General features: G+C 37.1%; 1 protein-coding gene across 1 annotated transcript in view; it reads left to right on the forward strand.

Annotated features, from left to right (window-relative positions):
* med14 (mediator complex subunit 14) overlaps positions 1-17,598 on the forward strand; it is a 68,731-nt gene extending 51,133 nt beyond the window's left edge. Inside the window, exons 22-31 of the mRNA XM_072260462.1 lie at positions 1,992-2,129; positions 2,528-2,636; positions 4,507-4,626; positions 5,493-5,672; positions 6,726-6,961; positions 7,221-7,400; positions 9,310-9,417; positions 10,191-10,316; positions 12,799-12,988; positions 15,982-17,598. Coding sequence (XP_072116563.1) covers positions 1,992-2,129; positions 2,528-2,636; positions 4,507-4,626; positions 5,493-5,672; positions 6,726-6,961; positions 7,221-7,400; positions 9,310-9,417; positions 10,191-10,316; positions 12,799-12,988; positions 15,982-16,055 — 1,461 coding nt within the window. The 3' untranslated portion in view covers positions 16,056-17,598. The remainder of the gene's footprint in view (positions 1-1,991; positions 2,130-2,527; positions 2,637-4,506; positions 4,627-5,492; positions 5,673-6,725; positions 6,962-7,220; positions 7,401-9,309; positions 9,418-10,190; positions 10,317-12,798; positions 12,989-15,981) is intronic.
* Positions 17,599-22,129: the final 4,531 nt, after the last annotated feature.

Below are 22,129 nucleotides of genomic sequence, written 5' to 3' on the forward strand. Positions count from 1 at the left end.
AACTACAGCGCCTATAAAAGGCATTTACCTCTTTGGAAGTTTTCATGTTTTATTGCTATGCAACATTGAATCACAGTGGATTTAATTTGGCTTTTCTGACGCTGATCAACAGAAAAAGACTCTAAATTTGTGAAAGTGAAAATGGATCGCTACAAAGTGAAATCAGATTGCTACAAAGTGATCTAAATTAATTACAAATGTAAAACACAAAATAATTAATTGCAGAAGTATTCAGCCCCTTCAAGTCAGTATTTAGTAAAGGCACCTTTGGCAACAATTACAGCCTTGAGTCTGTGTGGATAGGTCTCCATCAGCTTTGCACATCTGGACACTGCAATTTCTCCCCATTCTTTTTTCAAAACTGCTCAAGCTCTGTCAGATTTCATAGAATCATGAGTGAACAGCCCTTTTCAAGTCCTGGCACAGATTCTCAAAGGATTGAGGTCTGGACTCTGACTTGACCACTTGAAGACATTAACTTTGTTGTTTTTAAGCCATTCTTGTGTAGCTTTGGCTTTATGCTTGGGGTCATTGTCTTGCTGGAAAACAAATCTTCTCCCAAGTTGCAGTTCTCTTGCAGACTAAATCAGGTTTTCCTCCAGAATGTCCCTGTATTTTGCTGCATTCACTTTACCCTCTACCTTCACAAGCCTCCCAGTGCCTGCTGCACTGAAGCATCCCCAGAGCATGATACAGCCACCACCATGCTTCACGGTAAGGATGGTGTATTTTTGATGTTGTGCGTTGTTTGGCTTATGCCAAACATAGCGCTTAGTCTGATGGCCAAAAGGCTCAATTTTGATTTAATCAGATTATAGAACCTTCTTCGAGCTGACTTCCGATCCTCCCACATAACTTCTGGCAAACTCTCACCAAGATTTCAGATGAGGTTTTTCAACAATGGCTTTTTCTTTGCGACTCTTCCATCTCAGCCACTAAAGCTTGTAACACCTCCAGAGTTGTCAGAGGTCTCTTGGTGGCCTCCCGCACTAGTCCTTCTTGCATGTTCAGCCAGCTCTAGGCAGATTTACAGCTGTGCCATATTCTTTCCGTTTCTCGATGATTGACTAGACTGTACTCCAAGCGATATTCAGTGACTTGAAAACTTTCTTGTATCCATCTCCTGACTCATGCGTTTCAATAACCTTTTTGCGGAGTGGTTTGGAGTGTTCTTTTGTTTTCATGGAGCAAGTTTTGCCAGGGTACTGACTCACCAGCAGTTGGACATTCCAGATACAGGTGTCCTTTTAGTACAATCAGTTGAAACATCTTGACTGCACATGGTGATCTCCATTTAACGAATTATGTGACTTCTAAAACCTATTGGCTGCACCAGTGATGATTTGGTGTATCATATTAAGGGGGGATGAATACTAGCACAATCAGTTATTTTGGGTTTTATATTTGTAATTAATTTAGATCCCTTTGTAGAGACCTGTTTTCACTTTGACACAATAGTCTTTCTCTGTTGATCAGTGTCAAAAAAAGCCAAATTAAATCCACTGTCATTCAACGTTGTGAAACAATAAGACATGAAAACTTTCAAGGCAGAGGTGAATACTTTATATAGGCACTTTATTGACTGAAGATGTCTTAAGCAATTCATTCTTTCAAAGATACAAACCTGCTATGTATCTTGTATGTACTAAATTCTGAATGCAGCACTTCTTTGTATTAACAATACTGAATTAATTAGAATTATTTTTATTTAGGTGTATGGAAAGTAAACTATTTTAAAAGATGATCAGTTTGTAAAACAAAAATTTTTGCTAGTCTGTATCTAGGAATTCTTGATGTTTTATTAGCAAATTATGAATTGATCCAGATAGAACTTTATTTAAAGCAATAAGATTGTATTGAAAACAGAATGTGACAGCAATGAACAACCCTGTTATGATACACTTCATCTGCATAAAGCTTAATATTCTTATGATCTATTGCTTTGTGCAGTACAACATAGAAGAGTTATTTAATTTTTGCTCATTTTCCAGACCTTTTTGAACATGTTTGTAGACAGTACCCAAGATGCACGTAGACGATCAGTGAATGAAGATGACAACCCACCATCTCCTATTGGTGGAGACATGATAGAATCATTAATGTCTCAACTTCAGTCACAGCCACAACAGGTTTGAATGCATGTTGAGTCATGGATGAAATATGTTGGTCATAATTGTGAGTTAAAATACCTTCTACACCCAATATGGGGCAGTCAGAACAAACAAAGCTTATGCAAGAGAATGGTTACTAGCTGTATTAATTAATCAGCAATAAGGCTATAGAGCTGCTATACTTAGTTCGAACCCAATATTAATATTTGAAAGTGGTTGGGAAGGTAATGTGTGCCTTCATGTACCTAATCAAGCTGTTATTCTTAAGTTATTATTGTCACATAGAAAACTAAGAATGATAAAGGCCATTCTGTAAAGGGAAAAAAAACATTGGGTTTACCATCTTTATTTGATGCAAAAATTAGTACATCGTATTTGTCTTGAAGCTGAATGCAATTGTTTTATTATTTCCTCAGTCTTTTGCCAAATCTGGTACAACAGTAACATATCCTCTGACATCACCGCCTACATCCTACCACAATACAGTGACTCCATCACAACAAATACTGCCTACACAATCACCTGGTGAGTAATGAGTGCAATTTACCACATGTTATAATTCTAAATATCAAACCTTGTTTATGAACTGCAAGACGTATAGCCACTTGCTATTGAAAATTATTATTTTGCATTGCTATATGGCAATGATGACTACACCAAATTTTTGTGTATTTTGGGAAGGCTCGAGAGATGCAATGCTCAAGGTAAGTCATAAGGTGCACAAAAGCAAACACCAGGTTCCAAGGCAATCACATAGGGAGCCAGTTAGCCAACTCTTTTCTCTTTCTGGTTGATTGGGTGAACTAGAGCATTAGGTTTGTGCAAATGAGCAACAAAAAGCGTATTTTAATTCATTCCCTAGAGTTATATACTGAACTTTAAATTAATGCTGTGTATAATACATGTACTATACATAGAATTTTAGAAGGTATTTGACAACGTGCAGGCTCCAGGGTTATTGTGGAAAATAAAAAGCTCAGTGTAGAAGACAATGTTTCGTGAAAGGAGATTAGCTGAGTAACAGGAAATGACAAAGCATAAATTTATCTTTTATCTGCTTGAGAATAAGCATTGTCCTTTGCCATTTGAATTAGTGCTTGACCCTCAATATTTAAATAACATGAATGAAGGCACAGAACGGATAGTTGTTAAAGGTTTTATGATATAAAGACTATAAGACATGGGAGCAGTATTAGGTCATTTGGCCCATTAAGTCTGCTCCGCATTTCATCATGTCTAATCCATTTCTCTCTCAACCCCATTCTTTTGCCTTCTCCCCATAATATTTCACACCCTGACTTCAATCTCCACCTTAAATACACCCAATGACCTGGCCTCCACAGCAGCCTGTGGCAAAGAATTCCACAGATTCACCACACTTTGGCTAAAGAAATTCCTCCCCATCTCCATTCTAAATGGACTATTCTGATGGTGTGCCCTCTGGTCCTGGACTCCCCCCACCATAGGAAACTTCCTCTCCACATCCACTCTACCTAGGCCTTTCAACATTTGATATGATTCAATGAGATTCCCCCTTCATTCTTCTGAATTCTAGGGAGCAAAGGCCCAGAGCCATCAATTGCTCCTCATTGTAAGTCTTTCATTCCTGGAATCATTCTCGTGTACCTCCTCTGAACTTTCTCCAATATCAGCACATCCTTTCTTAAGTAGGGAGCAGTGTTTATCTATCTGATTGCCCTATGCTCTGGAGGCTGCATATAAGCTCCCAGTTCTCGAGCGTCTTGATCCTTGGGCCAGCAGAAACACTGGTGATAGATTACAACTGGATGCAGAGGATTAGAAGTGGGAAAATGACAGAGGATGGAAAATACAAAGGAAGAGAGAGACATTGAAGAAGAGGTCTGAGGGATGGAGAACAAACTAGTTTCTCCATTATTGCTTGGTCATTCCCTCCTAGTGCTTACTCTGTGAATTCATGAAGTAAATTCTAAAAGACATGAAGAGAAGGAAAGGTAAGAATGGGGAGGAGAGATAGAGAGAGCAGATATTTTCCTCTCACTTTTCCCTGGGTCCATCCCCTTATTTCTTCCAACCACTCTGCTTTTCTCTCCTTTACACCTTGCAGATCTGCTTTCCAGAGGTTCCCTCCAATGTTAAGAAACTGTAGGGTTTTTTTTGTCCTAAATCAGGGAAGGAATGCTCATAATGTCCTCCTTTTGATAAGAGAGTAAAGTTTTTCACCTTTCTTAACTTTTCAATTAATGAGTTGCGTTTCAATTTGTATAGAATTTTAAGCATATATTTTCAACACTTTAATTAATTGGCAATGGGTGCAGTCATGATGTCTACTTATTGGCTTGTTTAATCCATCTAAATGCAAATTAAGCAATAGATTGCCAGCAGCATTTCAAAATGAAACTTGTACTTTGTGCAGGAAATTTACATCCAGCAAATTCCCCAAGTGGTGCAATTCGTGCACCCTCGCCAGCATCATTTGCACCCTCTCCCTCTCCATCTTCCCTTGGAATTACAGCAAACTTCGCAAGTCCACATGGTGAGCTTTTCTAATTTAATGATTAAAATTAATTAATACATGCTTTGTCCATTTGAGGATTGAGGATCTGAAAGCTTTGTTCTGATAGATAGATGAGTAATTACTTGATGGTCAAAGGTATTGGAAGACTTTGAAAGATTTGTTTCTGGCTTTTTAATATATATCTGTATATTGTATATGCAGTTTCTATTTAAAACATTACTCATGTGTCAGCTATTTTTATTTCAAATTAATATATTGAAATGTGCCTTTTAATTTTGTCCTGTAATCTTGTAATGCTGTGGTTTTGTTATTACAAAAGCAAGCTTTATTTCTTTATAAAAATTCTGTCAATGAATATTTTCTATATTGACATTATCAATTATTAATACCTCTGCAATTAAGTTTATAGTTGAAAGGCTCTTTCTCTTAAGTGTTTAGCATAAGTTTGTATTCTTACTTTGTCAAGAAAAACAGGTCCTGAACTTCATGACTGCGAAGAAGCATTATGCACAATGTACTGGAACTTGCTAGTTTTTGAAAATGCAACCATGATAAAATGGGATACAAATTGAATGATTATTGGCAGAATTACAGCTTCCTAAGAAGGAATAAGTTTTTTTTTAAGTGAAATTGAAATTCAAGAATTGCTGAGCCTCTTTTGTGGGCTTTATGGATTCAAAGTTCAGAAATGTTAGAAATGTTCTGCATCATGGATACGTTGCTTTTAAATCTGAGAAATATCCACAAGATTGGTTTCTAGATTGTCTCTTTTTAAAGGACTTGGATCATGATTGTGCATAGATGTTTTCATGAGCTTGTTGTAGAGAGTTGGTGAAGGAAGAATGAGAGTTATAGTATGCTGATTCACTTACTCTTTTATTCAGGAACGATTGATCCGAGTTCACCTTATTCAATAATGTCACCCAGTCAGCGACCTGGAAACTGGCCTGGATCTCCGCAGTTACCTGGATCAACATTAGCACGCATTCCTGGAATGTCTCCAGCAAATCCATCTTTGCACTCTCCGATTCCCGATGTATCTCACTCCCCAAGAGCTGGAACAAGCAAGTTATAACATCTATAATCTTATTTTCAAATAATGTTTTTCCAGAAGAAATGATTGAATGGATTGAATTGCAGATTTAAATTTCCATTGTATTTATTTGTCATGCCTGCCAGCCAGCCGATTTTAGCTTTATCAGCATCTTTAGAAAAATAGCAATTAAGCCATATATTTGTATAAAGACTATCTGCATCTAAGTAATATCTGCATTTCCAGTTTTGTTTTGACATTCTGGTATCCAAAATCCAAATAGAACAGTTTGGATATTATTGTATATCTGTGATGAGAAAGATGGCTGAAATCTAGTACAATATTGCAACACAGTAAACAAAATGTGGGAAAACTGATTCGATGTCTTGATGAAACATACTGCAACCTGATATCATTATGATAATTACTACCTCCGGGTTTAAATATATACTCGGTGCTTAAATCATGGGATAAAATGATGGTTTCAACAGAGGACTGAAATGGGTGACATGGCCACTTATAACTTACACTCAACTAATAGCATAGGATACCATTAGGAGATCTGAAACTTGAATCATCTTCAGTTATGTGGAAGAGGATAGGTAATTGGCATGAAATTGTTGTATTGCACGATAAAGTCCGTCCATATTTTAAAGAAGACCATACTTGAAATGATTTTAACCCAAATTGAGAGCCCTTATGAAAATCAAGAGGGATATGGAATATTCTTAGAAATTTATATAGGCTCATCAGAAATTACCAGAATTTCCGGTTATAAAATATAACACACTTAATCTATAATTAGACATCAGAAAATACTTATCTGGGAGGGTGAATGTAGGAAAGAGTGTGTTTCATACTGTTATAAGTTTCTTTTTTCTAATATGATTTAAATATTACTTTTTAGTTTGAATTACGCTAAGTTGAATTAGGAGTAAAGCAGATCACAATTAAAGGGGTTAACCAGAAGTCAGCAAGTTCAGTTTGTGGTTCATGTCAAATACGTTTTGATGACTTTAAGTAAAAATAAAACTTTTGCATAAATAGTTAAAGAAAACATAATATCTTGTCTTTTTATTTTTAGGTACTCAAATAATGCCGACCAACATGCCCCCTCCTCGTACACTACCTCAGCGTTCTTGGGCTGCATCGATACCTACCATCCTAACACACAATGCCTTGCACATTCTCCTTTGTCCAGCTCCAACACCAGGTCTTGTCCCAGGACTAGCTGGAAGTTACCTTTGTTCCCCATTGGAGCGATTCTTGGGTTCGGTTATGATGAGGCGACACTTACAAAGGATCATACAACAAGAACCAGTAAGAGATATAATTGTTTTCTGGTGAAATCAATAAGTCCTGCAAACTTAAAACTAGCTCATCAACTCTTTTTTTTAAAAAGGAGAGGAAAAACAATTGGATAAATTGGGGATTTATTATAGTGTATTTTGGAGAGTATAATCCTTGCGATAATTGTAATACCCAGAGGTCTGCATGTAATTCCTAGTAAGGGTAGTTACGATTTATTAATCAGATTATTTAAAAGAAATATGTAATGTATCTTTGTTTTCAATTCTAGTTGCAGCTTATAAACTCCAATGAACCTGGTGTGATCATGTTTAAAACTGAAGCATTGAAGTGTCGAGTAGCACTGAACCCACAGACGTATCAGACTTTACAGTTTAAAGTAACACCTGAAACAGCAGACCCATGGATGCAAGAAGAACTGCAAGTTTTAGAAAAGTTCTTTGAAACAAGAGTGAGTTGTGTTTTTTTTTTAAACAATGGTACATGTTTGTCCAACTTTCAATACCAAGTAAGCAACAAAACATATTGAGAAGCTATTGTCTTCAGTTCCAGCAGAGTCTGTATTCTAGGCACTAACAGCAACCTGCACTCTGATTACTGTCTAAACTAAACCAGGCTGTTTACAAACAGAGGTCATCAGCTGTAGTTGAACCATGGACTCTTAAATTCACACTGTGAGGAATAATTACGGGTGCCTTTTCAAGTGTAGCCACTGTAATAACACAGAAAATATGGTAGATTATTTGCACCTCTCAAACTTGCCCCTTTGTAATCTTATTCTTGTCTGAGTCCTCATCCATGTCTTGTTCCCTCTGGATTTCTCTGGTCTTCCTGTTTCTATGTATTTCTGAGATCCAAATCACTATTGTCAAATGTCCTAACTTAGTCTAGACTTATTCACTCATTCAGTTTGAAAATTCTGAATCATTTTGTAGATTCCTTTGTTCCCTATTTCTAATTAAATAATTAATGCTAATTATTTCTCCTCCAGTCATATAACCTCTTTGATACCAATACACTTCTAATTTTGATCTTTTGTCCACTGTTGTTCTTAATAGATGTGGTATCAGGTTTCAAAGATGTAAAACTTGTAATACTATCATTAAACTGCATCACCTTTTTCAGGACAAAATTTTCAACTTCCTTCCTTTGACCAAACTTTTGATCAACTACCAAAATTTATCTTCAAATGACCTAAAACAAGCTTGAGTTAATGTTCTCTGATGCCATGTTAAAAGAAGTTGCTTTTTATATACAATTAATATTAGAAAAAGTAAAATGAATAAAAAGCCAGATCAGAGGTTCTCGTGTGTATCCAAATGTAAACAGACATTTTATATCTGGTCATTCTGTGTAGCATTGAATAGTTTTTTAAAGCTACAAGTCAAACTTCCTTTATGTTTCTTGTGATGTGAAGTTTGCAGAGTAGGTTTGCAGTGAAGGTATAACATAAGAGAATTATCAGTTGCTGCTTTATTTTTGCAAAACTCAGTGGTTATTTCTTTTTTAGTAAATAATTTTGAAAAACATTCCTGTTAATGTTTTTACTGACTGACTCATTTATAGTTAAGAGATAGACCTGCATTTCTTTGCACTTTTCACTTCCAAAAATATTTTCGAGGTACCTCTTCAAGTGTAGTCTTTGTAATAATACAGAAAACTTGGCAGATAATCTACACCTCTGAAATGTAATGATATCCAGGTAGAGGCAATTTATATTGTTCATAATGAAATGGGATTTTTTAAATCCACTGGACAGGTCAAACAGAGTCTTGGTTGATGTCTTGTCTAAAAGAGAATCTCTGTGAAAGGTGCACCACTTTGTCAGTATTGAACTGAAACATTAGCCTATATTTGTGTGCTCAAGTTCTGCAGTTGAATATGAAATCTCTAATTCAAAGATAAAATCTGTGACTAATGTTTGACTAATGTAAAACAATTAATGTAAAGTAAAATGGTGTAACCGTGGCTCTTAACCCAATTTTGAATTGAGGTGTTTTGTCACTACAGTCCACTTACTTTCATGATAATGTGAAGCAGAACCATATGTTGACTTTTTTTTAAAGAAAATTGTTTCTGAGTATAAGAAGGATCCTTGGATAAGATTTATTTCCCCATCAAAATAAGTCATTACACTGTTATTTTATCCATTCCTTGGAAAAGCTGAGTAAATAATTATGGTGACTGTTATTAATCTCTTATTCCCACAAAGGAATAAATCTGTTAGGTTTACTGAACAAAACTCAAAAAAAATCAAATTAAATGTATATCTTGCTATTTTTGTTTGTAATAACATTTTCATGTGTATCACCATGTAAACACTGCTGTCACGTAGTATATTATTATTTCTGTTTGGCTAGGTCGCTGGTCCACCATTTAAAGCCAATACACTAAATGCCTTTGCCAAGCTATTAGGAGCTCCCACACACATCCTGAGGGATTGTGTGCGCATCATGAAACTAGAACTGGTAAGTGATGATATATCAAATTTTTAATAGCTTCATGAGATTCTAATACAAACACAGAATTCTGTGAATACTGTTATTTTTCCTTGACTTAATTATAATCTTTATTCAGTATAAGATTATATAACCTATATTGCCTGGAATGAATGGAGATTTGAAACTGAATATTAAGACTGTGGATATGTACTTGAAATTTTTCTTGCCCTGCTTAAGATACTTTATTGCTATTTGTGCTCCACTTTAATATTTATGAAAAACACTTTTTTTCTAAAATACATAACATTCATTAAATGTCAGAAGTGATTTTAATTAATACATTTACTTACTACCCAGCTTTCTCACCGTTTGCAACCTTGCTTGTTAGCATTAAGTTAGAAATACAAACTGAAGTGGATAGAGTGCAATTTGATAGCTCTTAAAACTGTACTATTCATTTAAGCACATTTTAATATGAGACATGCCAACATTAATAAAGTTACTTAAATATTAGTTTTTTTTTGTTGTGCATTCTTTGTCTTACAGAATTTTGTATCTGCTGAAGTAGCTTGAGAAAATTTCAAAATAGTTTGTTAGTCTGTTTATAGAAGATTACTAGAAATATTAATTTCAGAAGATATTGAACATGCTATGATTGCACATTATATTGACAAAAACCTTAAGTACTGAAAAATAGTTATTTTTTTCAAATGGAAGAATACACTGAAAAATACGTACATACCCAAAATAACTCTCTTCAGTTAATATTTCAACATTTAATGTTCTGTTTTGCTATTAAGTTTCCTGATCAAGGCAACCAGCTAAGATGGAATGTGCAGTTCTGTTTGACAATTCCTCCCAGTGCTCCTCCAATTGCTCCCCCTGGGACTCCTGCAGTGGTGCTGAAAACCAAGATGCTGTTCTTTGTAAGTAAGGCACCTTTACTTTTAATTCTTTATGAATTTACAATTTCTGCCTAAAGTCATGCAAATGTTATTCCATAAGTATAAAAAATAATGGATTTGGTGACATAATAGCAAAAATATCAAAATGCAAGGTCCTGTATATTCAAAAATGATAATGGTATTGTTGGTAGAAAGAGCTTAACTTCATGATGAGCAATTACATTAATGACTAAGCAAGCTGATCAATGATGGATGTTATCCAGCGCCTTAAAAATGTATTCAGCCCCCACAACTATTTTCACATTTTACTGTCTCATTTTCTAAATTTAAAATATATTGAAGTAGGATTTTTTGAGCTAATCTACAAAACGTTGTGCATCATTTCAAATCAAAAGAAAAATTCCAAAACCTGTCAACAATTTACTCAAAATTTTAAAAATAAAATTGTGATGCTGAAAAAGTGTTCATCCCCTTTGTAATTACTATGCTAACTTTCCTCAGGTGCAATATTGTATATTTCCTTATCAGCTCACCCAATTTGTTGATGTAGAAAATACCCCCTCTCTCTGTAAGGTCCAACAGTATGGTAGATTTTCAACAGACCAAACCAAAATGAAGACAAAAGAGCATTAAAGGCAAATCAGGGAAATGATAATAGAGAAGCACAAATCTGGAGAAGGGTACAAGACCATCTCAAAGGCATTGAACATACTTTGGAGCTCAGTGCAGTCCATCAAGAAACCATAGCCACACTGCCTAGGTCAGGCCGTCCCTCTAAACTTAGTCACTGGAAAAGAGTGGCACTTGTAAGAGAGGCTACTGTAACAGAAACTCTGAGTGAGCTGCCCCGTCTACTAATGTGCGTGACACTTCCCTACACTATATTCCATCTGCCACTTCTTTGCCCATTCTTCCAATCTGTTTAAGTCCTTCTACAGACACCCTGCTTCCTCAACACTACTTGCCTCTCCACCTATCTTTGTATTGTCTGCAAACCTGGCCACAAAGCCATTATCCAAATCACTGACGTAAAACCTGAAAAGAAGCGGTCCCAATACCAACCTCTGCAGAACACCATTAGTCACTGTCAGCCAGCCAGTATAGGCCTCCTTTCTCCCTTTAAATCTGAGAGGGTGCTGCCCTCAACCAGGTAAATAGATTTTTCAGTCATGCTCCCGACTTTTTGCCCTGTAGATGCTAGCAAAACCTTGGTTTCCCAGAAGGTGAATAACTTGCCATTGGATATCCTAACTTCTGACCAGCACTTGTAAACATGAGGCTGGTCCACTTGAGTTTTTGATCAATGGTAATCTGCAGGACTGAAGGCATGGAACTTGGCAATAGTAATTATCACCGAATTTCAAGGGTAGGTGATTCAACTCTTGTAAAAGGCAGCCATTGTCTAGCATAAATGTTATTTCTCCTTGTTGGCCTGTCCATGAATGCTCTCTAGGTGTTGCCACATAGGTGTTACTTTATTTTGTTGAGTTGCAAATGGTATTAAACATTGTGTACTCTTTAGTGAACACCCTTATTTCTGCCCTTATGATGAAAGTAGTGTCCTTGATGAACTAGCTGAAGATAGTTGTGTCTAAGATGAATTTGGCCCTGAGGAATTTCTGCAGTGATGGTCTAGGATGATTGACCTCCATTAGCCACAACTATCTAACATTGTGGTGGTATGACTCCAAATATTGAAGCATTTTTCCTTTGATTCCTGTTGACCAGTTTTTGCCAGGATTCCTGAATACCACATTCAATCAAGTGTTACCTTGATAGCAGTCATTCTTGCATCAAATGTCTGGACCAAGTCAGAAATGGATTGCTTCTGGTGTAACCAAAAATGGACGTGGGAAGCAGGATTTCAAATCTCTTACTAACTCTTCCTTCAGTTAGTCCTGACGAAGGGTCTCGGCCTGAAACGTCGACTGTCCCTCTTCCTAGAGATGCTGCCTGGCCTGCTGCGTTCACCAGCAACTTTGATGTGTGTTGCTTGAATTTCCAGCATCTGCAGAATTCCTGTTGTTTGAGTTTTTGTGTCTCCCCCATTTTGCATCTTTATAATCTCAACCACTTGATGAAGGGTTTCTTTGCTGACAGGACTATCCATTGGTTGCCTTTATCACTTCTGTTGTGAGCATTATATAAATACTAATATGAATTGCACATCTATTCCAATTCACTTGAAGGTCCACCTTACAGTTCACTGTAGTGTGCAGTTTTCAGCATAACAAAGTTCTTGTATAATTAAATGACTGAGGCATCTGTTGATATTTACAATCTTGATTTTGTTCAGATTTGTATAGTACCTCCAACTTGATAGTTAACCGTATCATGTGAACATAGCCACAAAGACCTAATAAAAAAGGTTCAGTATAAATTTGGAACTGGGAACAGATGAAAAATTGTAGTTTATGTGGTTGCTCAATGTCAGTTTTTATTTTGACACCATTGTTTTTCCTTTATTATTTCCTCTTTTCCCTTCACCACTGTCTCTCAATAGCTACAACTCACACAACGATTAACAGTTCCTCAGGAACCAATCAGCATTATTGTGCCAATTGTCTATGATATGGCAACATGCTCGACACAGCAAGCTGATATTCCAAGACCTCACAATACATCTGGAGCAGCTGCTTCGATGGTTAGCACCATTTTGAGGAGGTTTTCAGAGGTGCACCAGCCATCACAGGGTAAGCCAAATAAACAACCCTTCTGTAAGTCATTCTCTAAGTCTTAATAATTTTGAAAATGTAGGAACCTAGTATTTAATATTACTCAACTGTTTATTGAATGCATAAAATGATTGAACAGTTACTGAAGAAATACTCTGTTTTTTAGTTTATGGCAACGTATAGCTTATTGGTCACACCTATCCCATTGGATATTTCTTTCTTGTTCTCAGTGGAACTTTAACATAGCCATAAGGTCTATATAGTTGCTGCACTTTTCTCCTGTATAAGCTGTATAATTGCCTATATTTAATATTTAAGTGACAAGAAAAGAATTGATTCACCTAGAGTAATGCATACAAAGTGCTAAAGGACCTCACCAGGTCAGGCAGCATCTATGGAAAGGAATAAACAATCAATATTTCAGACCAAGACTCTTTATCATTGATTGGCTTTTCATCTCCAAGCCCAGGTGCTGTTCCATTGGGTCATCCATCTGATGCAGCCTTTCCCCAGGTCATAGTCGTAGTCATACTTTATTGATCCTGGGGGAAATTGGTTTTCGTTACAGCTGCACCATAAGTAATAAATAGTAATAGAACCATAAATAGTTAAATAGTAATATGTAAATTATGCCAGGAAATAAGTCCAGGACCAGCCTATTGGCTCAGGATGTCTGACCCTCCAAGGGAGGAGTTGTAAAGTTTGATGGCCACAGGCAGGAATGACTTCCTATGACACTCTGTGTTGCATCTCAGTGGAATGAGTCTCTGGCTGAATGTACTCCTGTGCCCACCCAGTACATTATGTAGTGGATGGGAGACATTGTCCAAGATGGCATGCAACTTGGACTGCATCCTCTTTTCAGACACCACCGTCAGAGAGTCCAGTTCCATCCCCACAACATCACTGGCCTTACGAATGAGTTTGTTGATTCTGTTGGTGTCTGCTACCCTTAGCCTGCTGCCCCAGCACACAACAGCAAACATGATAGCACTGGCCACCACAGACTCGTAGAACATCCTCAGCATCGTCCGGCAGATGTTAAAGGACCTCAGTCTCCTCAGGAAATAGAGACGGCTCTGACCCTTCTTGTAGACAGCCTCAGTGTTCTTTGACCAGTCCAGTTTATTGTCAATTCGTATCCCCAGGTATTTGTAATCCTCCACCATGTCCACACTGACCCCCTGGATGGAAACAGGGGTCACCGGTACCTTAGCTCTCCTCAGGTCTACCACCAGCTCCTTAGTCTTTTTCACATTAAGCTGCAGATAATTCTGCTCACACCATGTGACAAAGTTTCCTACCATAGCCCTGTACTCAGCCTCATCTCCCTTGCTAATGTATCCAACTATGGCAGAGGTGGTACTTTGAGTACTGAAATGACTTTATTTTACCCACAAGTGCTTTGTATTTTCTTGCTCAGTAATCACATGCTCTATATTAAAGTCTCTATTTTGTCATTCAGTAAATGATTTCCTTTTCATCAGCCAGAGGCTGCCTTGTTGTCATTTGAGGGCTGTTTGCTGCTCATTTTGAGGTACTTTGTGATGTCTGAGCCAAGCATGGACCTAGAATGAGAAGCCATGCTCTGGTGCTCAAATATTTATTAATGGCTTTATCTGTCTACCAATTGCTAAGATTCTCAGGTTAAGATATAATCTGTAAGGGACACTATTGCCGATGGCTTGGCCGGAGACCTTGGAAACATTGTGATGTGCATGCTGTTCACTGTTACATATAAAGGAAACAGACTGGGATTAGGATTAGTTGGGTTGGAGGGAATGTAACCAATAGGCCAGAGGAGCCCAGGAAAAAGTGATTAATAATATATTTGCAATACAATGACTTTATTAAGGTAAGTAATTTTTAAATACAAATCATAGTTTATATTGTTTTAATTTAAAAATTTAGATTAGATTATGAGGACACGCAGTCCTCTTTTATTGTCATTTCGTAATGCATGCATTAAGAAATGATACAATATTCCTCCGGTGTGATATCGCAGAAACACAGGACAGACCAAGACTGAAAAACTAAGATAACCACATAATTATAACATATAGTTACAACAGAGCAACAATACCATAACTTGATGAAGAACAGTCCATGGCACAGTAAAAAAGTTCAAAGTCTCTCGAAAGTCCCACATCTCACGCAGACGGGAGAAGGAAGAAAACTCTCCCTGCCATGCCCGACCACAGTCCAACTCTGAGTCGTCCGAAAACTTCGAGCTCTGATCAGCCGTCCGACACCGAGTACCGAGCACCATCTCTATCCGAACGCTTCGACCTCAGCCTCGTTCACCAGCAGCAGGCAAAGCCGGGGATTTTGGCACCTTCCCTCCGGAGATTCTCAATCGCATAGTAACAACGGCAGCGAAACCAGGCATTTCAAAAATTTCTCCAAATGTTCCTCTGCTTCTCACATCTGTCTTCATCAAAACAGAATTGTCCACGGCCCTTATTTAACAGATACGATATCATTTCACCGGAGAGCTGCATCGCACTGCCATCTTCTCCTCCCACCTGTAATTTTTGCACTAGTTGAATCAAACACCTAGACATGAAGCTCTTGTAGCGATATTTTTTTAAAGAACTGTGAAATCATTTTGAAATGCAATAGCCTAGCCTCTTGACTTTAATTAATGGTTTAAACAATTCCCTTTTGTCACTATGCAATCTGTTTGAGCTAGAGGGACAGTCACCCATCTCTAAATGAGTACAACATGCAAAAGGCAGGTGAAATTGGGAAACATGCCAAATAAGCAGAGGCAGTCTGTATTTGGTCTTTGCCCTATTAATTCATTTTATTGGGACATGCACTTCTTGTTTCTTAGAATGTATAATAAGAATTTTTCTTGGCTTTGCTCATGATTTATTAACTATAGACTGTGTTCTGTTGAGCTTATTTCAATAGCTTATCAAATAACCATTGTTAACAATGCTATTGGACTTGTTCACTTGCCTCATTCCTTTGTACATTATCTAATGTTAGTAACATTACTTTTGCAGGTGACTGCACAATCTATGCAGCAGTGAGGGAATTGATGGCAAACTTAACACTGCCCCCTGGGGGTCGACAGTGATGGCCCATAATCTGCTTACGTGGTTTTGTGGAGAAGATTTTATGCAACATAGATGGACAGTTTGTGATGCAAAACAAAATTAAGGATTCTTTGTATTGTGCTCTAACGCGAGTTAAGAGCATGATTTATTCTTCAGGGATTCACTTCTTCCAACAAAAGATACATCAGTTTGTATACCTGCTGTTATATAGTGTATTTTATAAACTACATTTCAAGAAAAATATAAAATCTGGAAAGATTCCTGTTTGAGTTAGAATTAACTATAGTTGTAATATTAACAAGGAAATGATTAGGTTATGATGATGCCCAAAGATATGTTTTTTTTTAAAAGAGAGAACACAATGTGTCAGTTTCCATATGTTCTGCTGTGGCATCTGGAGTTCCATCTGTCCTCATACTTTTTTGTTATATTGATGGTTGTTGTAATGTAAAATGTGAAACTTTAATGGAGCTGTATTTTATTATGACTGCTTTAAATCTTTACAGAAAATTTGGGTCCTTTGATATTGACTCAGAAACAATATTTAATAAACAAGTAAATCAAACAATCATTCCTTGTAGTATCCTGTTAGATTTAACAGTTGTGTACAATGGCAGAATTTGGTTTGCATTACACTATTTTTTCCCATATTCTCCTCATTAACTGACTTGTCTAATTATTTTGACGTTGCTTTCTGCTGCCTTTTAATTACAACCACCTTATGACAGAAAGTCACTTCAAAACAGTTACCTGGAGTTAATGTTATTCTTAAGGTAACAATAATGTTTCGCGTTTCATCATATTTTGTTTAATAATGAATTTTAAATGAATTATTGAAATACTTTAAGTTTTGTATTGTCTCTCATGTATAACTTTGAATGAACATTATTCATTTAAATACACATCCCTACTATCATTACATCTGCCACACTTGGAGATTAGGGTATGTACAAGTGAAAATGTGAATATCTGGCACAGTAGAGACTTAGGCAAAGAAAAAAGCAGATGAACGTGAAGCATTTATCAGGAGCAGAGGCTGATTCCAAGAACCAATCTGTCTCTTAACAACCCCAAATTCCCAGACAATATCAGCATATCTATTAATGTGACTTTTTTATGTATTAGACAAAATAAGAATTAAAGTTACTGTGTAAAACATTAAAATCATGAGACTGCAAAATGCTAAATAGTAAAATAAGGTGCTGTAGCTCTAACTCATGCTGATCTTCATTGAAAATGCAGTACTCCAAAGTATCTTGGGCAGAAAAAGTGGAAGATAGCAGTTACATTTGGTATTGAACTTAAAATGAAAATGGAGATGGGTCGTGTATGTGCTTCCCACTGTCAGCCATTAATCTAGTATACCAAGTTCAAATAAGTCCATGTAAATCTTTGGAACTGGTGAAGGAAGGTGTGAATATCTGGATATTTCCTGTGCTTTCAATAAAATGTGACAAAAGAAGAGTGCAGTGCACAAAAGCACCGGGGTGTCACTGGGATACCCGATCATCAAGAAAGATGTGTTAGAATGGGTGTATGTTTGTTTCTGGGATTAAGTTGAAAGTGGTAGAGGATATATAAAATGCAGTGGAAGTAATTATGGTTTTGGATGGGTGGAGTGCTAATGATGGGAGAAGAGTAGCAACATGAGAAATTGGATGATTCTTGTGGAAGGGAATCCTCAGCTGCAAAAAAAACTCGTCATTTTTTGTGGAGCATAAAGAAAGTAGGCATGTGCAGGGGTTCAAATAGTTCATTTCTTTATGGAGATCAATATCAACAAGGACAGCAACAGATCATCATTTCCTCACTTAGAAAATGGTTTCATTGTATCTGCCCTCCCCGTAATAATTGTTTCTAAATTTTGCACACATGAACAAAGAAAATCTGCTTCATAGGAATTTCTCCAGTAAATTTTGTGCAACTTGGACATTAATTTATTCTGTTCTAAAACTTATGAGTTTTCCATTTTTTTGTACAATACTTCTACAGACTAATCTAGAAGACAAATATCCTATGATTATTTTCTATTTCCCTGCAACCTAAACTGATAATTTTATAACTTGCACAGGTTTTTATATTTTACGTATATTCCAATAGTGCTTCGAATATTTCATGAACATACATACTTTGGACTGACTTGAGATAATATGAAACCGAATTGTATTTGTAATGTTGTACTTCTGTCATCAGGAGTGGCTGACATAAGCAAAAGCAGTGTAATTAAAGTAGGATGCAAGTGGTGAGGAGGGGAGACAAATAAACAATCAGAATATGGTTTATAACTACTTAGATTATTTTTGCCACATGGAAATGAACAAAATGCACAGGCTATCTTTCAGCAGTTAGAGTAGGAAAATAAATAACTGTCTTTCCCAGGATTAAACTATTTAATATTCTATTCCAATCCTGACCTCTGATCGGAACAGCTTTAAATTTTTAATAGTTATGACATCTCTCGTGGATACAGTAGTTAATAATGGCATGATACTGCAAAGAAATTTCTGAAAGAATATCTTTATTTACTTAAACTAGATGATTTATTTTTCATCCAGAACTCCCATTATCTAACATCTTGCTCTCTGAACTGCTCAGCTATCTGCTTACCAATGTGGTCATGAAAGCAAGTCAAGAGAAAAAAAAACCATACTTCCTGTAATTTAAGCAAACAACCAAACAACTTTAATTTAAACATTACTCTGCCAAATCAATGCCTAAAGAATTATAAGAATGAATAGCCTTTTTTAAATGCAAAGAATCAGAATCCTAATCCTCATACACATCTATGTAAATCTGTATCTAGGGTTTCTTGTAACGGACAAGATCCATTCAAAAGGAGAAAAAGAATACAGGGGCCCAAAGGGAAAGGAATAATTGGGTGGGTGAAGGCTTGAGTAACTAGGAATACCAATTTAGATGCGTGCTATTTATTCCATATAAAAGAAACAATGGAGAATGCTCATCAAACGCTCAAAATACTTCAGAAGGCTGGAAAATGACAAGCTGGCAAACTAGCAGGCTGAATTACTTGTTTAATAAAAGAATTGCTATGATTGGCTTGGTTCTGTAAAAGTCAGACCTCCTACATGGTATGCATTTGAGATTTGTTTTCTGAGCACAAAGGCCATAGGAGAAATTTTGGTAAGGAACTAGGCAAATTTCCTTCATCTTTATTACCTAAATACAATTATTGTTTCATCCTATTACCTTATTACTCAGTTGAGTTAGCAAGCAATCTATATTATTCATTAATTGAAGTTGGATGATTCAGCAAGTGTTATTTGGGTCACTCGGCTGGAGTCTGTTGCAACGTGAATGAAATCACCAGAGAAAGAGTTACTGGTAGATACAAAGCAGCTTCTTTATTCAACAAAACAAGGTTCAGCAGGCATCATACGGACGGAGATGCTTTCGGTGGAAAGGTCTGCTGCTCAACATGGGGCTTGATATTTATTTGCTACACACAAAGGGCAATTCATATTTACAAAGTATAGACAATGATTTCTTTTGAAGCTACATACAAAACTTTACACCTGATACATTTATCCGACAGACGCCAGCAGGTCTGGGCTGGGGTATTCACAGTTTTTGGGAAATGCATTGTTACAAATGGACTCAGATTCTGATATTCACAAGAAATGCATTGTTACAGAAGACTGGTGGCCAAAGCCATGTGCTAAGTGTGAATGATCTAAACCCAAAAATTACTCTACAGCTGCAGTAGCTTCAGTTTAGATTTTCAGAGCTAGTGTGGTGACTGAAGGTTGTGGATTTTGATAGCAGCAGTTAAACAGAGGTGATCACACTACAGCTCACTCAACAAAGTTAGTGGGCAAACTCCCGAGCAGGCTATTAGTCTAGGGATTGTCTGAGTTCTCACTAACAGATTTAGCCTTTGGATAGAAGTAAGATGATGATTCTTCATGCAGCCAGAACTAGTAGTGTAACACCAAAAGTGGTACATTTCTAAGGAGAGGAGGAGCAAGAGTGATGAAGTAATATTGCTAGGGAATGATTGTTAGTGGGACTAGTATTAAGTGGTCATATATTAAGTTCTAGTGTCCGGGATGGGATTTTAATATCTGTTTATTTATTGAGATACAATGCAGAATAGGCTGTTTGAGCCACGCAGCCCAGCAATCTCCCAATTTAATCCTAGCCTAATCACGGGACAATTTACAATGACCAATTAATCTAGCAACCAGTATGTCTTTGGACTGTGGGAGGAATGTGGACCCACACACAGTCACAGGGAGGATGTACAGTACAAGCTCCTTACAGGTAGCAGTGGGAATTTCTTAATTGCAGAGGTTACCTGAACAGAGTTGATGAAGAACCAGTGTGACCACAATGGTGTAAAAGACACAAGGAGAAAGTGGAGTAAGATCTTTCAGGCAGAGTCTGAGAATTACATAGAACAGTACAGGTCCTTTAGCCCATGATATTATGTTGACATATAAAATGTACTCCATGACCAATCTACCCCCTTCCCTCCTTCACAACCCACTACTCTCCATTTTTCTTACACAGTAAAAATGGGAAGAGTTTAAAAAAGACCTCGAAAGTAATAATCTCAGGATTACTCCATGTGCTGTACACTAACAAATATGAGAATAGAAAGATAGAGCCAATGGAAAGATGTACAGGAAGGAGGGCCTCAGAGGACCTTGAGACTGTTTCTGGGGCAGGTAAGCTGTGCAACCCAAGCAGCAGTTACACTATAACAGGACTGTGACCAATCTTTCACAGGTGCGTATCCTTGGTGATTTTTAAGAGGACTTAAAATCTGGAGGATCAGAACCCAAGAGGAGAATCATTAGAGAAAGAAGCAAAGCTGCAAGTGGAAGTAAAATAAATGAACAGTGAAAGCAGGCACGCTGTGAATAGGGTCAGAGCACGGAAAGACATTAAATGGCCATATTTGAAAGCATATCTAAACTTGATGAAGTAAAAGGATGTTACAGAATTATAACAAAACTGAGAACTAAATATTGTAGGCTATTTAATGTTTAGGAAGGACGGGCAAAAAGGTTGAGGAAGTGAGTAGCACTGTAACAGTATTAAGACGCTATCTAATAAGACATCAATATGGTAGTTGGAAAGATCTTGACATGGTAGATCATAGATCATATTCAAAGGTCAGTAAATTTATTATCAAAGTACATACATGTCACCATGTGCAACCTGAAATTTGCTCACTTGTGGGCCTACACACTATATCCAAGAAACACAAAAGAACCAATGGAAAACAACACCCAACAGGATGGACAAACAATTCATGTGCAAAGGACAACAGTCCGAAAGAGAAAATAAATAAATAAAGAAATCAACAAAACAAATAAATAAATAAACAATAAGTATCAAGAACATGAGAGGAAGTGTCCTTGAAGGTGAGCCCAAAGGTTGTGGGAACAGTTCAGTGATGGAGCAAGTGAAATTATCCCATCTAATTCCAAGAGCCTGATGTTAGAGGGGTAATAACTGTTCTTGAATCTGGTGATGTGGGGCCTGAGGCCCCTGAACCTTCTTCCTGATGACAGCAGTGAGAAGAGAGCATGACGTGGGTGGTGGGGATCCTTAATGACGGCTGCTGCTTTCCTGTGATAGTTGGGGAGGGCTTTACCTGTGATGGACTGGGCCATATCCACTCATTTTTGAAGGATTTTCCACTCAAGGGCATTGGTGGTTCCATACCAGGCCACAATGCAACCAGTCAATATTCTTTCCACCGGCCATCTGCAGGGGTTTGTCAAAGTTTTAGATGTCATGCCGAATCTTCGCGAACTTCTAAGGAAGTAGAAAGACTGCTATGCAACACACAGAGAATGCTGGAGGAACTCAGCAGGCCAGGCAGCATCTATGGAAAAGAGTACAGCTGACATTTTGGGCCAAGGCACTTCATCAGTTGTGCTGATTGACTGTGCTCTTTTCCATAGATGCTGCCTGACCTGCTGAGTTCCTCCAGCATTCTGTGCGTGTTGCTTGGATTTCCAGCATCTGCAGATTTTCTCTTGTGATTGGACTCTTTTTTGAGAAATATTGCTATGTTTTCTTTGTAATTGCACTTGCGTACTAGGCCCAAAACAGATCCTCT

The sequence above is a fragment of the Mobula birostris genome, chromosome 6 (assembly GCF_030028105.1).
Source record: "Mobula birostris isolate sMobBir1 chromosome 6, sMobBir1.hap1, whole genome shotgun sequence".
Lineage (NCBI taxonomy): Eukaryota > Metazoa > Chordata > Chondrichthyes > Myliobatiformes > Myliobatidae > Mobula > Mobula birostris.